This window comes from Nerophis ophidion, linkage group LG15, assembly GCF_033978795.1.
Source record: "Nerophis ophidion isolate RoL-2023_Sa linkage group LG15, RoL_Noph_v1.0, whole genome shotgun sequence".
NCBI classification, from domain to species: Eukaryota; Metazoa; Chordata; class Actinopteri; order Syngnathiformes; family Syngnathidae; genus Nerophis; species Nerophis ophidion.
In genome coordinates this window covers 7,344,935-7,363,922 of record NC_084625.1, presented here as the reverse complement: position 1 = coordinate 7,363,922, position 18,988 = coordinate 7,344,935, and the positions used below count along the sequence as shown (strand labels likewise).

At 41.3% G+C, this 18,988-nt stretch overlaps 1 protein-coding gene across 2 annotated transcripts; it reads right to left on the bottom strand.

Moving 5' to 3' along the window:
• Positions 1-383: 383 nt before the first annotated feature.
• LOC133569180 (histone-lysine N-methyltransferase EZH2) lies at positions 384-18,988 on the bottom strand. Of its 2 annotated transcripts, none has more exons than XM_061921379.1 (19): positions 18,663-18,988; positions 13,724-13,847; positions 13,440-13,568; positions 13,244-13,363; positions 13,061-13,181; positions 11,487-11,642; positions 11,321-11,423; positions 11,074-11,243; positions 10,910-11,007; positions 10,631-10,847; positions 8,998-9,158; positions 8,797-8,932; positions 8,600-8,725; positions 8,354-8,532; positions 5,885-5,980; positions 5,739-5,820; positions 5,587-5,667; positions 5,442-5,526; positions 384-1,339 (listed from the first exon to the last, which is right to left on the bottom strand). In XM_061921379.1, exons 1-19 carry the CDS (start codon positions 18,689-18,691, stop codon positions 1,279-1,281), a joined length of 2,274 nt encoding a protein of 757 aa, XP_061777363.1. In that variant the 5' UTR covers positions 18,692-18,988; the 3' UTR covers positions 384-1,278. The 2 variants fall into 2 exon arrangements, with proteins under 2 accessions (XP_061777363.1, XP_061777364.1); XM_061921380.1 differs by having other exon boundaries at positions 11,080-11,243.

Sequence of the window (18,988 nt, the reverse complement as noted above, 5' to 3'; positions counted from 1 at the left end):
CTCTCACTTTCCTCATCCACGAGTCTCTCATCCTTGCTCCAATTAATGGGAAAATTGTCGCTTTCTCGGTCAGAATCGCTCGCGCTGCTGGTGGCCATGATTGTAAACAATGTGCCGATGCGAGGCGCTCTACAACTCGTGACGTCACATGCACATTGTCTGCTACTTCCGGTACAGGCAAGGCTTTATTAGCGACCAAAAGTTGCAAACTTTATCATCGATGTTCTCTACTAAATCCTTTCAGCAAAAATATGGCAATATCGCGAAATGATCAAGTATGACACATAGAATGGACCTGCTATCCCCGTTTAAATAAGAAAATCTCATTTCAGTAGGCCTTTAAGCAATACATATGTAATAGAACACAAAAATAAGACACTAAAGACGTTTTGTAGAATTTATTGAAAGAAAATCCCTGTGACTAACAAGTCAGCACCTTCCACTAAAGTGGGAAATGTATCTTTTTTTTTTTTTTTTGCAGAATTAAAAAAGTCCTAAGTGGAGCCTGAGTGCTTGCTGCTGATTGGCTCTCCTTGCCTTGTCGTCAGCCAATCGCTGAGCAAAATCAGCACCTTTTTCTTTGTAAACATGATCTGTTACACAAGCGCCACTGGCAGCTGCTTGTGACGTCACTCCTCAGGAATGTGATCAAACCTGCAGGTGGCACGCTGCACGTCAACAATCAGATACTGGATGCTTTTATGTTACAGCAGGAAATCACATCAAAAGTCGAGGTGAGCATGCTTCAAAGGTGTGTCATCTCGCCACAATATCAACTTTAGCACCCCTGGTGGCCAAACAAGTCCTTGCTGGAGGTGATAGACATTTGATTGAAGGCACAGCCAGCTTTGTCAATCAAATCCTTTTATAGTTGCAAACGTTTTGCCTTTCGACAAGAAGACAGCAGATGAATATTAAACATGGCTGAGTTTCAGAAAGTCTTCAGCACCACAAGGAAAAAAAAAAGTTTGTGGCTAGTTGGTTAATGGTTTCCAAAGTACAGATAGTTTTCTAGAAACAAGCCAGCCTGTGAACAAGTTGTCAGTTTTAAAAAAAGAAGCCTGCTGCTGGTGAATTTGGTCCCTGAAGTTGAATCGAGATGATTTATCTCACAGCAAAAAAAAAAAAAAAAATACTCTTGTTCTTTGGGCTCAGACCAAAACTTGCTGAAAAGACACTCCAGAAGACTAAAAGATTGTTCCTGAAATGTTGCTAACATGTCTTGTTCTCCTGAAGTGTGTGTGTGTGTGTAAGGCTCCATCACAGGTGAAGTAGACATCAAGCCATCTCCGCCTCCCGCTCGATGCCAACGTACTTGAGAGCGTCCGCCTGACTGTACCTGGCACATGAACATGAAGTGGTGAGTAAATCAGACCCACCTTTATTCACATAGCACTTTTCAAACACAGGCAAGAAGAGAAGAAAACATGACTATTGACATTTGAGGAAGAACAACGCCTTTAAATAACAAACTAATACCATCTAAAAAAAATAAAAATAGTATGAAGCATAGAAAAATAAAAAACATTAACACGTTAGTAAACACAACATTGAGAGAATAGTATTAAAAATTGCAATAAATAAAATACAAAAAAAAACCACCCCAAAAAATTATATATGACAAAGAGTCATATATAAGTAAAAAGCGTGATCAAAGAGGTATCTTGAACCTTTTTTTAATAACATCAAGAGCCTTTGCAGGCCGTTCCACAAGTGGGGGTCATAGTCACTGAAAGCCACCTCACCGTGGCTCTTTCTTCTGCTTTTTGGTAAAGATAAAAGTTGAGTGCCAGAGAATCGGCGAGGGTTGATAAGGTAAAAGCAGGTCAGGTATGTAAGACGGTGCAAAGACATTCAAAAACTAATACTACAACTTGAAATGGGCACTGAATCGGACGGGAAGCCAATGGAGCAATTTTAAAACTGGTGTAATGTGCTCCAGCCCTCTGACTTTTGTAACATTGTAGACTTCTTTTTGGGAAATCCAGAGAGCATTACAGTAGTTTCAACCACAGGAAATTAAAACAAGCATTAGCACATCTGTGTTGGCATGAGAGAAACAGGCGGGCTTTGGCTAGCTTCTTAAAATGATAGAAAACTATTTTTGTGCTACTTTTAGTGTGGGATAAAATTCCGCTTGGAGCCAAAAATCTCTCCCAGATTTATATAGATTGTGTTGGTTTATTTTTATTTTTTGAGCACCCTTTAAGAATAAAAGTAACATTTCTATTGGCAAGAAGTGCAGCCATTCAAAACCCAGAAGAAAATCATGAAACTTATATTTCTGCACTAACGATTTGACACACGTCATGTACCACAGAATTGTACTGACATAAACAATGAAAATGTCATGTCCAGAAAGAAGTCAGAGAATATTTCCTATTTGGCAACTCTATCCTGCAACCCAGGTGTGTCCATTACGTCCATCACCAGCCAGGCATAGAAAAACAGACCTCTAAAAATTAGCGATCAATCTTCACCAAGAAGTCGCTTGATTGACATTCACGACACTTGAGGGTCTTGTGAGACGATGCTGGCTTCTGTCAGACCATTATTAGGAAAAAATGACCGACAGGGAGGCGAAAAACACTTTTTATTTCAACAGACTCTCGTGCCGTACTCTGGAGACCGACCGCATAGTTCCTACCTTCATAATAAAAGCGCTGCTTCATCCTGCCTGCGCCAACAAAATAAGAGTCTCAGAAAGCGAGAGTGCACAAGCTCGCAAGCAAAGGAGTTTGCCGCTAATGTATTTATTTTAAAGTGTATAAAAATAGTATGGACAAATAAGATGCTAAACAGCAAGCACTTCCATGTGGTAGTGGACAGAAAGAAGGACTTTATTTCTCCTCCATTTGAAAATGTGGACGTTTTCATCACTGCTGTCTGATTCTAATCCATGCAAGTCATCACAATCAGGTCACACACCAATTTATATTCTCCTCTTTGTAAAAGAAAGAAATCTATATGTGTTAAAAATGTTTGTATTATTTAACACTAGGGGTGTAACGGTACTTGTATTTGTATTGAACCGTTTCGGTACGGGGGTTTCGGTTCAGTTCGGAGGTGTCACGAATGAGTTCCACACGGACATATTAAGTAGCACACCACACGTTGTGTAAACAATGCACACCGAGGCACCATGAATTGATTTACGTGGACTTAAACAAGTTGAACACATTATTGGGGTGTTACCATTTAGTGGTCAATTGTACGGAATATGTACTGTACTGTGCAATCTACTAAGTTTCACACGGCATGCTAGCAGCGACCAGGCTAGGATAGACTGACCATACCTCCTCTTTTCACCGGACAAACATGTCCTCTTTTGCGGGGCTGTCAGGGTGGAGTTTCTTAAATGCCTCAAATGTCTGGCTTTTTAAGTTAGAGATGCGTGTATTTTCAATGTACGTTCAGGGTTAAGAAGGGCTTAAAAACAAAACAAAATATTGTGTTTGCAGCAGCATTCATGAGGGAGAGGCAGAGACAGAGACCGAGAGAGTTATGATAAATGCGCATTGGTCGCCAGGCTCTGCTTTTTACCCATAGATCTTTCAGATTTTATTTTTCATTATCTATAGCAGGGGTGTTAAAAGTGTGCCCCGGAGGCCATTTGTGGCCCACAGCTAATGTTTTAAAGGCCAATGGCACATTCTAAAAATACTATTTGGATAAACAAAAACATAAACAAAAGTGAAATAAAAAAGCTTAAAGGCTAAATGTAATTTTTGAAAAAGATGCAACATTGACTAATAAAGTAAATCTGTTTTTTTTTTCTTTCAAACTGTCATTGCTCAAAACATGATATTGAATCAAAATAAATGTTATGAATTATTTACCTATCCAAGATTCCGATTACTTCAAATCAAATATTCCACTAAGAAAATTACTTTTGGTGGAAGATTTAGCAAATTTGTTAAATAAATAACCCAAAAAATTTATATTTTGTTATTTTCTTACTGTACCGAAAATGAACCGAACCGTGACCTCTGAACCGAGGTACGTACCGAACCCAAATCTTTGTATAACGTTACACCTCTATTAAACACCTTTTAACTTAACAAAAATGTCTCTTTCATAAATAAATAAATATAAATGAGGTAGATCCCCTCCACTTGGTCAGTAGCTCGCCTGCTGTAGCCACACCCGCTAAGGTAATATACTTCCTGTTTACATCAAAAGTATACCTTCCTTATCAAAAAATATTCTACAACCACAACTGGTTGGGAACTAAGAATGTTCTGATTGTAAACATCCCAACAAGATGAGCAGCAAAGTACACGGCCATCAGCTTTGTGGAAGGGAGAGCGATCGGCGGTGACAACAAGTAATCTAGTCAGATCAGTGTTGTTCAACCTTTTTTGATCCAAGGTACAATTTTTGCGTTTAAAAAATGCGGAGGCACACCACCAGCAGAAATCATAAAAAATTAAACTCAGTTGACTGTAAAAAATAGTAGTTGCAATAGTTGGCTATGACTTTAAACCATAACCAAGCATGCATCAGTATAGTTCTTGTCTCAAAGTAGGTGTACTGTCATGACCTATCACATCAAGCCCTGACTAATTTAGCTTTTTGCTGTTTTCCTGTCCGTAGTGTTATATTTCTTGTCTTGTTTTCCCATTTTGGTGGCTATTGCTCTTTTTTTGGTATTTTCCCGTAGCAGTTTCATGTCTTCCTTTGAGCGATATTTCCCGCATTTACTTTGTTTCAGCAGTCAAGAATATTCCAGTTGTTTTTATCCTTCTTTGTGGAGACAGTTGGCATGTTCGGATGTACTTTGTGGACGCCGTATTTGCTCCACAGTAAGTCTTTGCTGTCGTCCAGCATTCTGTTTTTGTTTAATTTGTAGCCAGTTAAGTTTTAGTTTGGTTCTGCATAGCCTCCCCTAAGCTTCAATGCCTTTTCTTAGGGGCGCTCACCTTTTGTTTATTTTTAGTTTTAGCATTAGATACCTTTTTACCTGAACGCTGCCTCCCGCTGTTTCCGACATCTACAAAGCAATTAGCTACCGGCTGCCACCTACTGATATGGAAAGAGTATTACACGGTTACTCTGCTGAGCTCTAGACAGCACCGACACTCAACAACAACAACACATCATTTGCAGACTATAACTACTGGTTTGCAAAAAAAAAGTTTTAACCCAAATGAAATGAGATCATCTCGCACGGCACACCAGACTAACTCATGGTTGAAAAACACTGAGTTAGATGATGCTAACTCGTGAGCTTGTTTTGGCTGCCCTTGCTACCATTCAGTGAGGTGTTTAGGCGAGAGGAACAGCGAGTACATTAAAAGGTGGAAGTGATATTTTTGGTGTGAAGATGAACGTTTAAAAAGGCAGATTTCATTAATGAACACTCCTTCTGGCTTTCAGGGCCTGGAACTAAAACCTGTTTTGTCCTTGGCACGTGTGGTCACGTGACCAAGGTGTGTTACCTGTAGTCAAAGAACAGCTCCTCCCCCGTCTGGATGGCTCTCTTGGCGAAGATGCCAATGCGGTGGTCGCCGTTCACCATCATCACTGCGGACGGACGGACAGAAGCGGTAGTCAGCACGTTGTCGCCGGTGAGCGTCTTCTTACCTTTGGCGTAGCAGTTGGGGTTGACCGAGTGGTTGGCGAAGCGGATCTTGTTGCCTTTACGCGTGGCGTCCACCACGAAGTCTGAGGGAGGAAAGTGGGAGACCATGTCAGCTGGAAGGCTGCGGGGAAGACGGCGTCATGTGACTGCATACCGTTGTTAAGGTTGAAGAGGAAGCTGCACATGTACTTGTCGTACACTTTGCCTCTGCGGTCCGCCTCATCCTGAGAGATGATCTGGCGGTGACGAAGGCGCGTTAGCATTTGCACGTTATAGTCTACTTCCTGCGTGCCGTCCTACCTCGCCACAGTATTCAGAGATGAACTCGTTCTTCTGGACCGGCTCCTTGATGAAGATGCCCCAGCCCGCCACGTCGGACGGAGCGAGCAGCAGGTGCTGAGGAGGAGAAAGAGGGCGGAGTCAGTAAGCTAACAGCGGTTAAAGGTGATTTAGTATGAGGGTGTCCAAAGTACGCAGATCATTTTTTAACGGCTTGTGCCACATTCTACAAATACAATTATTAAAATAAACATTAAAAATGAAATAAAATTGGGTACTGTAACGACAAAACAAATAGAAAAATAATAAATTTAAATTAATGTTATGAATTAGGTGTAGATTAACTGCGATCAAAGTATTGAACAGGATGTCGAAATGTGTATTAAAGTTTTAATTCATATAAGAAAAAAATGGGGATACAAACGGTACAAAACAATCCTTATATCTTGTTATCTGTCATTCATTCATCACCCGTAGGCTCTTAAAGCTTAATCTCATCAACCACAATGCAGCTGCTCCCGCTTCTTTTAATACATCCGGTTGGCCGCAATGCATTGTGGAACATGCAGTATTTTAGTTAACCCTTTGTTAGGCTATAAAATAGAAAACAAATCAATCCAGTGTAAGTGTTTCTCAAATAATCAATATCAAATACATGCATAAATCAATAAAAATTCACTTTTAACTCGTTTTAGCTGTGAATAATAGATTAATTTATCAGCTATTAAATCTAGCATGCATATTATGAATGATCATCACACACGAACTATACAACCCATAAGTCACAACATTATGACTTAAGGCTCCAATTACTTCACATCAGATATCTCACTTAAATATTTTTAGGGAAAAAAAAGGCATAATCTGTCATAAAAGCAAAGATTTTCTACAAGAAATGCAATTCATGTTTTGAACCCTTTTTAAATTTTTGTTTAAACCCGTCATTGCTCAAAAAAATAATTAATCAAAATTAATGTTATGAATTATGACTTAAGGCTCCAATTAATTCCCATCAGATATCTCATTTGACTATTTTAGGGGAAAAAAGGCATATTTTGTCATAAAAGCAAAGGTTTTCTACAAGATATACAATTCATATTTTGTGCGCTTTTTAAAAATGTTTTTAGACCTGTCATTGCTAAAAAAAAATATATGTATATATATATATATAACAAAAATCAATCTTGTGAAAGATTGACCTAGTAATGGCTTCAATTACTTCACATCAAAAAGTACACTTTGAAATATTTTTTGGGTAAGATTTTTTTGTATTTTTTGTTTTGGCCATATCGAAACTAAGGTTATTTTATATATAAATGTATAGTAAAACTATTAAACTGACGGACAGATCTGATGTAGATATTCAAGCATTAAAAGTTAAAAAAATAATCATATATGACTTATTACTCATGAGTGGAGCAATTTTGGATCTTCAAAACCTTTTGTGTGATTTTTTTTTTTTTTTGTAACTTATTGCTCAAAAAAATACTAAAGATTCAAGAAAATACTAAAGAATCAAAATCAATGTGAATGATTGACCTAGTAAAAGCTCCAGTTACTTCACATCAAATATTTAACTTTGAATTTTGGGGGGGAAATATTGCATATTTGGTGCTTTTACCATAAAAAACAGGGTTTTCTACGATAAAATGGGCATTTAACATTTTTTATATATATGAAATAAAACCTTATATCAATAGATCTGAAGTTGATTGTTCTACATAAAAAACTTTTATAACAGGTCCTTTTTAATATTTCCCAAACTTAAGGAGAGCCCTAAAGTTAAAGTACCGTATTTCCTTGAATTAGCGCCGGGGCGCTAATTCATTTAAAAGCTCTTCTCACTCCAGCGCTTACCCAAAAGCCTGCGGTAAATTTAGGCATGCGCTTATAAATTTGAGTGTGATGTAAGGATACAGTCATGAAAAGCACATTTAATAAAAAAAAAACGTTATGGTCTTACCTTTACGTATAAATGAAGTCCATGCACCGCTCCTTCTGAACAAAAGCATCGATAACTTCTTTATAGAAGTCTTCCTTATCTTTCTTCAGTTTTAAAAGTCTCTCTGTCTCGATGGAGATCTTCCTTATTACCTCCTGCTTCGATTGAAAGTCCGGTTTAGAAAACTGTTGTTGTCAATGTCATGTGTCACTCGTGACCTGACGAGTTTGACCCGGCGGTAAAACGAGGCATATGCTAATTATTCTGCGAAACGAGTTCGACCTGGTGGTAAACCGAGGCATGCGCTAATTATTTTGCTAAACAAGTTTGACCCGGCAGTAATTCTAAGCACGCGCTAATTATTTTGCGAAACGAGTTTGACCCGGCGGTAAAACGAGGCATGCGGATAATATATACCCGGCAGGCAATTTAAGGAAATACGGTAAATATTGTATTGTTTTAAAATAGAAAATGATCAAACTGGCCCCTGCATGCTTTAGTTTCTTGAGTGGAAAAAGTTTGGACCCCTGATTGAGTGTGGGCGTCACCTTTTTGGCGCCCCTCTGGATGGAGCAGTTCTTGCAGGAGACGTTCTTGCTGTCCCAGTGCTCGGCGGCGCCGCACGTGAGGCAGAGGTCAGGGTCGCACTCCCTCACGGCCAAGTAGCACGGACACTGCTTGGTGTTGCACTGAGCTTTGCAGCGGCAGCCTGGGAAGCGGTTCTGACCTGCGGGCGGCCCGAGGACAAAAGGCGTGAGCGCTGTAAGAGCCGGGGAAAGGGGTGTGGCGCTTACACTCTGAGCTGCACTGGCAGAACTTCTCGCAAAAGTTCTGAGCGGTGACACACGGGCACGACGAGTCGCAGGGTTGGCGCGGGTGGTCACACGGCTGGTAGTTGTAAACGTGATTGGACGAGCCGTCTGGAAGGGGTGCGGTCAGACAGACAGCATGTGATGCGTCAGTGGTGAGGGCGTGTCATGTGACCGCTGACCTTTCTTCAGCTGGATCTTCCTGCAGTGAGTGGCCCACAGCCGGTGCTTCCTCTTCTTCTTTCTGGGGGGCGTGTCCTCGTCTTCGGCCGGGGCGCGGGCGATGATGCTGGACTCTTTTACCCGGAACTCGTACACCTGTGCCGTGTGGAGAAGTGTGACCACCCTGCAAACATTCATGCCGCGTGAAGCTGGGCGCTCACCTGTCGGCAGCTCTTGGTGCTGATGAGGCGCGCGATGGCGCAGTAGTTGTCGTAATATGTGCCGATGAGGACGCGGAACAGCGAGGCCTCGGCGCCGCTCCACTCCAGCGTCTCGGCGGTAAGTTTCATCTTGACGGGCGTCTGACAGCGCGAGTTTCCTTCTGCAGGAGATAGGAGCCATTATAGGAGCACAACATAGTGAATGCACAGGTGTCTAAAGTGTGGCCCAAAACTCCAGTTGTATTGGCCCGCAATGTGTCGTGGGGAAAAAAGCATTAAAAATGGAAGAAAAAGAGCAAAAAGACGCTTTGTGATGAGTGGGGAGGACATGTTGATATTTTTATTTATTATGTAAGATGCTAGAAAAAGACATTTTATATCAAAACTTACTATCAGCTATGTGTCAAGTGAAAAATTTTAATATCAGTATATGACTCTTTGTGGGAAAAATTTGAACCGAGTGTCCAAATGTCTGCTTTTTTTCCTCATTACATTCCTAATGTTTTTTTGTCCAACAAAACTGCAGCTACGAGCGGCACTTTGGACACGCCTGTTTTAGTGCAATTGTTTTTGCGTGGTCAGATTATTCTCAAGTTTAAAAGACATTCAATGGTAAGCAGTAGGGGTGTGGGAAAAAAAACATTCGAATACGAATCGAATACGTTGTGCGATTCAGAATCGATTCTCATTCTCATCGTTTTTTTGGATTCTCAATCCAAAAAAACACTACACAGCCATACCTTAAAAATGCAATCCAATTCCAAAACCAAACCTGACCCAGCAACACTCAGAACTGCAATAAACAGAGCAATTGAGAGGAGACACAAACACGACACAGAAACCGAAAGTAGTGAAACAAAAATTAATATCAACAACAGTATCAATATTAGTTATAATTTCAGCATAGCAGTGATTAAAAATCCCTCATTTACATTATCATTACATTTATAAAAATAAAAATAAAAGAATAGTGTCACAGTGGCTTACACTTGAATCGCATCTCATAAGCTTGACAACACACTGTGTCCAATGTTTTCACAAAGATAAAATAAGTCATATTTTTGGTTCGTTTAATAGTTAAAACATATTTACATTATTGCAATCGGTTGATAAAACATTGTCCTTTACAATTATAAAAGCCTTTTTTATAAAAATCTACTACTCTGCTAGCATGTCAGCAGACTGGGGTAGATCCTGCTGAAATCCTATGTATTGAATGAACACAGAATCGTTTTGAATCGGAAAAGTATCGTTTTTGAATCGAGAATAGATTTGAATCGGAAAAAATCGATATGTTATCGAATTGCGACCCCAAGAATCGATATTGAATCGAATAGTGGGACACCCAAAGATTCGCAGCCCTAGTAAGCAGTACATGCAAATTTTCCGTCAAAATTGAAAGAACGAGTATGCTTAGTAAGAAAAATAAAGTGCTTTAATGCCGCACATTATTTCCAGGCTTAAATCCACGCCTTGAGTTTGAGACCTCTGATGTAATCATGTCCTTAAGTAATGTCTGTTTTTGGCATGTTTTTAAAGTAAATAAAATAATATCAAAATGGCCCCAGTACACTTTGACTTTTCGGTATGCAGCCCAAGTTTGGACACCCCTGATGGACTCTAATGATGTCACCTGAGCTGCTGCTGTTGTCGTCCTTCTTGTCTTCCTCGTCATCTTTGCTGCCTTCTCGCTCGCTGTCCGTGTCCTTCGCCTCTGAGGAAACAGTGGGTGTGCCGGGGCGGCTGTTGCTGTTAGGAAGTCGTCCACGGCGCCGCCCCGTCGTACGCTTGGAGGGCGTCTTGGCACGCTCGCCGGCTCCCCCCGCAGGATACTCACTCGCCATCCCCTCCTGAGACGACACGCGTGTCAACTTGGCTGTCAGAGAGTGAGTGAGGAAGACAAGCGGCTGACCTGCAGCAGGTACATGTAGCAGTCCTCGCCACAAGGCTTGCTGTCCACCAGGTTTTCCAGGTTCTTACGCTTGTACGTGTTGGGAGTGGCGTGGAAAGCTGCGGGTAAACACGGGGTGAGACCGGACAATTTGCAACGGAAGCGCGGCGGTGATGTGGCCTCACACTCACGATGCAGGAAGCAGTCGTATTTGAAGCAACGCCTGCAGAAGAGCGTGTGGAAGGAGTGCAGGCTCTGCTCGCGCTGCACGGAGCGAGCGTTGGGCCCGTCGATGTTGGGCGTGCACTCTGGAGGCAAGGCGCCAGGAAGCTGCTGCTGTGTCAGCTCCTTGTACCTGAGACACAGACACACGTGAGAACGGCAAGATGGACGCTAACTGAGGGTTGCAGGTCAGCTGGAGGAGACACATACTTCTCTTTCAGCTCTTCAGTAGAACCTTTGTCGGGGAACATGGCTGAGATGGCTTCAAAGATCTTGTCAGAGGGAAACCTCCTGCTGCAATCGTTTGTATGGTCTGGAACAGACACACATTATATTAGGTTGTAGTGGTGAAGTGGTGCTGGTGTGGCGTCCTCACTCTCGTTGATGTGGTGTGCGTCCTCCAGGTGCTCCTTGCCATCGCACATCTCCATCTTGAAGTCGGGCTCTTCTTCCTCCTCGTCCTCGTTGTCGCTGTACTGCGCCAGCGAGCTCACCAACTCCACGAAGATCTCGTCGTTGATGAAGCCGCATTCTGTAAGCAAAGTTTTGCACTTTTGTTATACCTTTTCATTTTTAATTTATGCCAGCCCTTATTTGTCACTTTTTTGTAACAAATTCTGCAGACATTGCAAATCATTCAAACAATTTATTTTCATACACAAAGAAAACTATAGTAAATTTTCCCCCACACTACTTGGCGGTTCACTTACTACAGTCTCTGTGTATCACAGATTTTGAATTGCAAATTGGCATTTATTATAAATTAGGGCTCAAAACTATCACAATATAGAAGTTTTATATCGGCTGATACAGTTATTGATATTTGTTATGACCTATGGAAAATAAGGAACAGGAAGTGAATTGTAAAATTAATTACATTTATATAATGCTTTTCTCTAGTGACTCAAAGCACTTTACATAAGAAAAATATAAAATGTACACATTTATTTCAAATTTTACCTTCCTGACTATAATTCCCTCAGCGATCAGGGCAGAAAGGAAAGGAAATGTCCAACACAAGCATGGAAAAGAATGTAAACATTTTAAAATCACATTAAACACTTAATAACCTCTCAAGGTTAAGGAGCAAAAATAAGGAATACATGAATGCCTCAAAGTGTATCAAAATGGTGCAAATGTGAAAATGGAAACATTGAAAAACCTAAGGAAAAATACTTTCTACAGCTTTTTTGCGAGGAAGTTATGGTGAAGGCAGCTAAGGTGGTGTGGTATTATTGATTACAAGCGCCTTGGTCTGACTACGGTCCGTTTAAAAAACATTTTAAAAAACTGCCACACTGTCCAGGTGAATTTTCCTGTGCATTAATGAACACGCTCCTCCACTTGTAAAACCAGCACTGTTATGACGTGACGACAACGCGCCATCATGCCTGTAAAAATAATAAAAATATGGCGAACCGGTTCTTTTCAAACATAGTATAGTACCGTTTTTGATTCATTACTATCACGATACTATACTATTACCGGTACACCGTACAACTCTACCTAAGTCTAAATCAAAATGTTTGACACACATAATCATGCCAGCTGACATGTTTCTGCAATCAACATTTGACCTAAAATAGCAACAAATACTTTTGGCTGGAGGTCTACCATCTCCCTCACTAGTTTGCGCCACTTTTCAGAGAAGAAGTTGTCATGTTTTGCTACACATCTTAAAATAAAGCCATAACTCATCAAAACTTGGGAGCTGTAAGTTTGATATTTTAACCTAGCAGGATGTTGCTATTAAAATGTTAGCATGTAGCTAAAATAGCTAGGCTAACATATTTTCTCAAGTGCACAATGTTTTAGTGACACTCAAGTGTGGACAAACAGCTCAATGGCATTAAAACTAAATACACAAAACAGCATGTTTTCAGTCGGGCTTACGAAAACATTTTTTAAACAGCATCAAGGCTAGATTCTGGACGACACATCTGAGCCCACCTCTGTCTCCGTGGACTTTGCCATCGTAGTTCTTAATGAGCTCTTCAATGAAGGTGCCATCCTGGTCCAGGATCTCGTCTCCCATGTATGGAATGTTATAGAGCACCGTCTCATCTTCTACCTGAGAAAAAAAAAAAATTGTTAAAGATTTAAAGATGGTACTTAAGATTGTGTTTCACTGACCATGAAGTTCTGCTGCAGCGGCGACCAGGAGTACATGACAGGGATGGAGGCCACTGCGTTCAGGGTCTTCAGGGGGATGACTTGACGCGGGAACTCGGAGAAGCCGCTGTCCACTGTGCACTGCAAAGAGAGCGCAACTTGGAAAACAAAAACGAACAAAACGAGCGCAGGCCGAGCTCAATGTTAACCCGCTGACCTCCCGCGTGCCTCTGAGCGAGCTCACAGACGTCATGATGTGGACCGGCTGGATGCGGCGGGTCTTCCACTCCTGGTTCAAGATGTCGGTGCGCTCCAGGATTTTCTGGCGGTTGGTGTTGAACATGCTCTGGAACAAATGGACGTCATTGGCTCATGCGCCGGCAACAACTTTGATTTACATAATCCCTGAAGGAAAACGGTCAACTCACAATACCATCAGAAAAGAGTCAAATCACATCGCGCCCCATTGCGTTTAATTCTATTCCATAAAGATCAACGAACCTTGACTTCGTCGGCCCGCCTGAAACGCTTGAGCTGGCGCAGCCTCATGTACTCAGACTTGACTCTCCTCTTCCAGCGCCCCGGACCTTTCTCTGAACGCTTCCCAGTCAGCACCATGATGGACCTGCACACACACATCATCATGGTGGCAACGAACATCCCCGCTTTTGTTAACCAGCTAATAATGCAGCCTCTTCTACTTCAAATCTGATCACCTCGAAGTCAGCGTTGACAGCATCTACTAAGGCTGGCCGACTAAAGATATCAATATTTAAATCGACATTAATTTTAAAAATGCGTTTTATAAAACGGACAATTTTTTTTCCTTCTTTCTTGGATGAAATTTGAAGTTAGAATTGAATAGAATAGACTTTATTGTCATTATATTTGCATATAACGAGATTAAAGACTCCAACTTAAGGTGCGGTTGTGGGAACAAATATGGGCTAAAATAAATAACACGAGGTAATAAAGGAAATACTAACAATTAAAATAAACAGACTTCTATCCAATAAAAATAACAAGCAATCCTGTACAATATACAAAACACTGTAGAAATACAAAATACTGTACAATATACAGAACAAGACAAGAGTACCAAAGTAATAAGAGTACTTCGGTACTCTTGTCTTGTTCTGTATATTGTACGAGTAAAGTTGCGAAGCAAGGTTGGTTGCATGAACAAAGGCCCTTGTTCTCTGGTAACCGAGCAACGCAGAAAGTACTGATCAGTGGGAGTGACACGCTAACAGCCATCTCAGCTTTCTATTTACATTTTCACACTATTTTGTTACACTTTATAAGGCATTTTTCATTCAGTACCTTCATTTTAAGAAATTACTGTTAAAATGTTTCAAATTATGTGTTTTCCATGGTTGTGTTGACATTTCCTTTCCTTTCTGCCTGAGGATTATAATCAGAGGAAGGTTACATTTTAAATGAAAATATTTACATGTAATATTTTTCTCCCGGTCCTTATTTCCGATAGGTCATTAAAATATCAATGATTATCGATATCGACTGATATAAAGCTTTTGTATTTATATACTGTTTCCAGCCATATCACCCAGTCTTAGCATCTACTCACGTTGACTCTTTTTGTCCACAAAGCAACTTCCTGTCTGGAACTGAGGCTCGATGCCAGCGAAGGAAGGAGGACTACTACTTCCAACAGCTGTGTGTTTACGATCTACTTAAACATGGAAGTGAGTTTCACATTAAAATACGGTGACAGACGGGCAAACACACAGCAATGACCCAAAACCAAAACAAATGCTGAAATCACAAACACCTCAAATCTGGCCGCCTGGCAAACTTTCTTTTTGTTCAATTGACTGGGAACATTTCCTCATTGCAGTTTTGGACGTTTGGTATTTGCAGCATTTCCTCATTGCAGTTATTTAGCAGCGCTTCTTTGTCACCATCGCCCACCAGATTTTAATCTATGGAAATAGATCTTTGATAACAGCAGTAACTGGAAAGGTGGTTTGTCGACATGACACCAATTCGCGATAACTACATAGTTAAGTAGGAAAAGTCTACTTTAATTGGGTCGTGTCTTTTCCACGCAGATAATATTCAACTGTTACGCTCCTTCAATGATTCAGTTTCTCTTTTTATTTGAATTCTTGGAGTGCATATCCTCTATTAAAAATTGGTTGTCCTCAAATTTCCTCCAGACGAATTCAAACAAAACGGAAACTTTGATAATTGCTACTGACAAAAACATCCCCTTGATCAAGAACTCCCTTGGTGCTCTGGGTGCATCTGTTAAAAGCAGCCTCATAAACCTTGGGCTTGTGTTGGATCAGTCTGTCTTAGGAGGGTCACTGTCATCAACTGACCAAAAACTGTTTATATAATCTCAGAAATATAATTTGTTGTCAAATTTGGATCTTCAAATGATCATTCACGCGTTCATTTTGTCTCGCATAGACTATTGCCATTCTCTTTTCGCTCTCTTCAACAAGTCAACGCTAAAGAGACTTCAGACTGTATAAAATGCCGCTGACAGACTTTTGACCAGTGCACCCAGAACAGCCCATATCACTCCCGTTTTATCCAGTCTTCCAGTTAAATTCTGCATTTAGTTAAAGATTTTAGTCCTGACATTCAGTGCGTTGCATGGTGAGGCCCCTCAGTGCATCACTGACTTGGGCATGCCCCCACTCCTCAGGGAGCAGCCTCCGGTCTTCAGGCCAGGGTCTTCGAAAGATCCCAAAAACTCGTTTTTAAACCTGTGGAGACCTGGTATTCCAGGCTATAGCTCCCAGACTCTGGAACAACTTGCACCAGTCCCTCCGTCATCTTGACTGTGTTGATTGACACTTTTAAGAAACATTTGAAAACTTATTTTTAGTAAAGCTTTTAGTTAATGATGGATGCCTCAGGAAACTCTTGTCAAATCTTCTGGCCTGAGAAAATATCCAATGCACAGCTATACAAGGGGGCCAAGTGCAACAGTGTGGTGCTAGAGATCAAATGCCGCCGATTCCAATGGCTTGGGCATGTTTTCAGGGTGGACCAAGACCGCATCCCCAAGATTGCCCTACGTTGGACTCCACCTGGGAAAAGGAAGCAAGCCCGGCCCAAGAACACGTGGCGGCTGAGCTGAAGGAGATAAACCTAACCTGGGGCGAGGCACAGCATTTTGCTCAAGACAGGTCCAGTTGGAGGCAGATCGTCAAATCCTTATGTCCCATAAGGGACGAAGAGGATTGAGTAAGTAAGTTTTAGTTAATGAACCTTTTAACTAGGGCTGAGCGATATATTGTCTCTGTGCGATATAGAAAATGACTATACGGTGATATTCGAGCATACGTTCTCAAGCAGTTGTTTTTAGCTGCGGGCATTACACTAAAGGCTCTTCCCACTCCTTCTTGCCTCTGCTTCTCACAGACAGCAAGCACACCTTCTTACACACGTCACATACATATACGCCCTCGCGGAGCAGAGAGGTAGCAGCATGTTAACGTTAGCTGTGGTGCGAGTGGGTAATATGAGAGAAAGAAGGTGTAAATCTGGTAACACATGAAGGAAGAATTCCCAAGAAAAACAGCAGGGGTTTGGCTTTAAGTGGGAATATGTTGAACAGACATCTGTAATGTCAAGTGTGGGGCAAAAGTGTTGCTACAAAAAGTAGCATTACTGCTAATATGTAGCATCATTTGAAAAGTCACCTGCTAGAGAATGAAGAATGCTTACTCCGCATTTCAAAATCTCCATTCGGTGCCACACCAACAAAATGCCGTGGCCACCATTTCCCCATCAACACCGTACGGAAAAAATTGTCAACTACAGAAGGAGATAACGTTCGCAGTAACCTCCCACATAGCAATTTGATTTCCTATTATGCAGCTCATATTTATGACATTTATTGAAATATCTTGTGTGACATCATGCACAAAAGTGCACTTTATTTGTTTTAAAGTACTGTAGTGGCGTTCTGTACAAAAAGTGCACTTTAATTTAGTGTTGTTTTGATATGTCATCTTAGTGACATCATGCACAGAAGTGCACTAATAGCTTGTGTTAAAATGTCTCTGACAATCTTGCACTTTCTGTTTTGAAATGACATTAATGTTTGTGCCACTGCTTAATAACTGTTTAATAAATACAGTTCTGGTCAATTGACTTAGGCCTAAAAATATCAAGATATTAAAAGCCTACTGAAAGCCACTACTACCGACCACGTAGTCTGATACTTTATATATCAATGATGAAATATTAACATTGCAACACATGCCAAAACGGCTGGTTTAATTTACTAAATTACAATTTTAAATTTCTCGCGGACTTTCTTGTTGAAAACGTCGCGGAATGATGACACGTATGATGAAGCGTGTTTGTGACGTCTCAGGTTATAGCGGACATATTATATTAGCCCAGCACCACATACGGCTAAGTCGTCTCTTTTCATCGCATAATTACACAGTATTCTGGAAATCTTTGTTGCTGAATCTTTTGCAATTTGTTTAATTAATAATGGAGACTATAAAGAATAATGCTGTTGGTGGAAAGCGGTGGATAGCAGCTCCCTTTAGCACCGAAACACAGCGGGTGTTTCTTTGTTTGTTGTGAAGCTTTAACACAGAGCGGTCATGCGAACATGATTCTCTACGTCAACCAGCAAGATTTTGGATGGGAAAATTGTGATATTAAGTCGGCTCTTACCGGAGACTTGAGTGGATTATGCGACCTCCTCCTGTAGCTGTCAAAAAGGCAGCTGTGATCTTGGCTCCTTCACTGGCTTCTCTGAGAGACACTGGCGTTCACCGCAGCCCTCCGACTTTCAGGTATGACTATAATCTCACTAAAACACTATTAACACGATACGCAGAAAAGGGATCTTCCAGAATTATCTTAGTAAATGTGTCTAATATCTGAATCAGTCACACTGCCGTCGCCTACTCTTTTTTTTAGTGCTTCACTCTCTTTCCTCATCCACAAATCTTTCATCCTCACTCAAATTAATGGGGAAATCGTCGCTTTCTCGGTCCGAATTGCACTTGCTGCTGGTGGCCATGATTATAAACAATGTGAGGATGTGAGGAGCCCTACAACCGGTGACGTCACGCGCACCTCGTCTGCTACTTCCGGTACAGGCAACGCTTTTTTTAATCAACACCAAAAGTTGCGAACTTTATCGTCGATGTTCTCTATTAAATCCTTACAGCAAAAATATTGCCAAATGATCAAGTATGACACATATAATGGACCTGCTATCCCCGTTTAATTAAGAAAATCTCATTTCAGTAGGCCTTTGAGTGAAGTCCTAAAGAAGCAGCCCCGGCATGAATGAAGGCTGCCTGGAAGTTTACACCCCGACTTAGCTAGCTTAGCTGTGAATAAGTTACCAAACAAAAGAGTCGCCTGACATTACAGGAGTCAATGATATTCTATATTCTTGGGAAACAAGAGGCACATTCAGACAGCTCGCCTTGCCTGCGTCGGAGGCTCCGTCGTCATTCGAGACCGCGCCGGCTCACAAACCAGCAAAGTCGTCCTTTGTGTTGCCGATTAGCTTGCTAGCTAGCAGGGGGTTAGCGCGATAGCTGGCGAGTAGTTAGCTCACAAAAACAAAACCTTTCACTCCGGCAGTGCCGTGACTTGACTTCAACAGGCTCGGCGCTATCTGAGTTATTACACACACGAAAAAAAAAAATGTTTACGCCGCCGATTTGTCTTCAATTCGGCAAAACAACCCCCGGTGCCCGCTCTCTTCTCACCACCCACTGGCCGCTGCCGCAGGTCTAAGAGGCGCCA

Bases quoted from the DNA above. Each gene is read 5' to 3' on its own strand.
- LOC133569180 (XM_061921379.1), bottom strand. From the start codon at position 18,691: ATGACGACGGAGCCTCCGACGCAGGCAAG. The intron at 9,159-10,630 runs GTGACATCATTA...TATCTCCTGCAG, and splicing joins CGACAACAGCAGCAGCTCAG to AAGGAAACTCGCGCTGTCAG. The intron at 5,981-8,353 runs GTGACGCCCACA...TCTCCTCCTCAG, and splicing joins TCCAGAGGGGCGCCAAAAAG to CACCTGCTGCTCGCTCCGTC.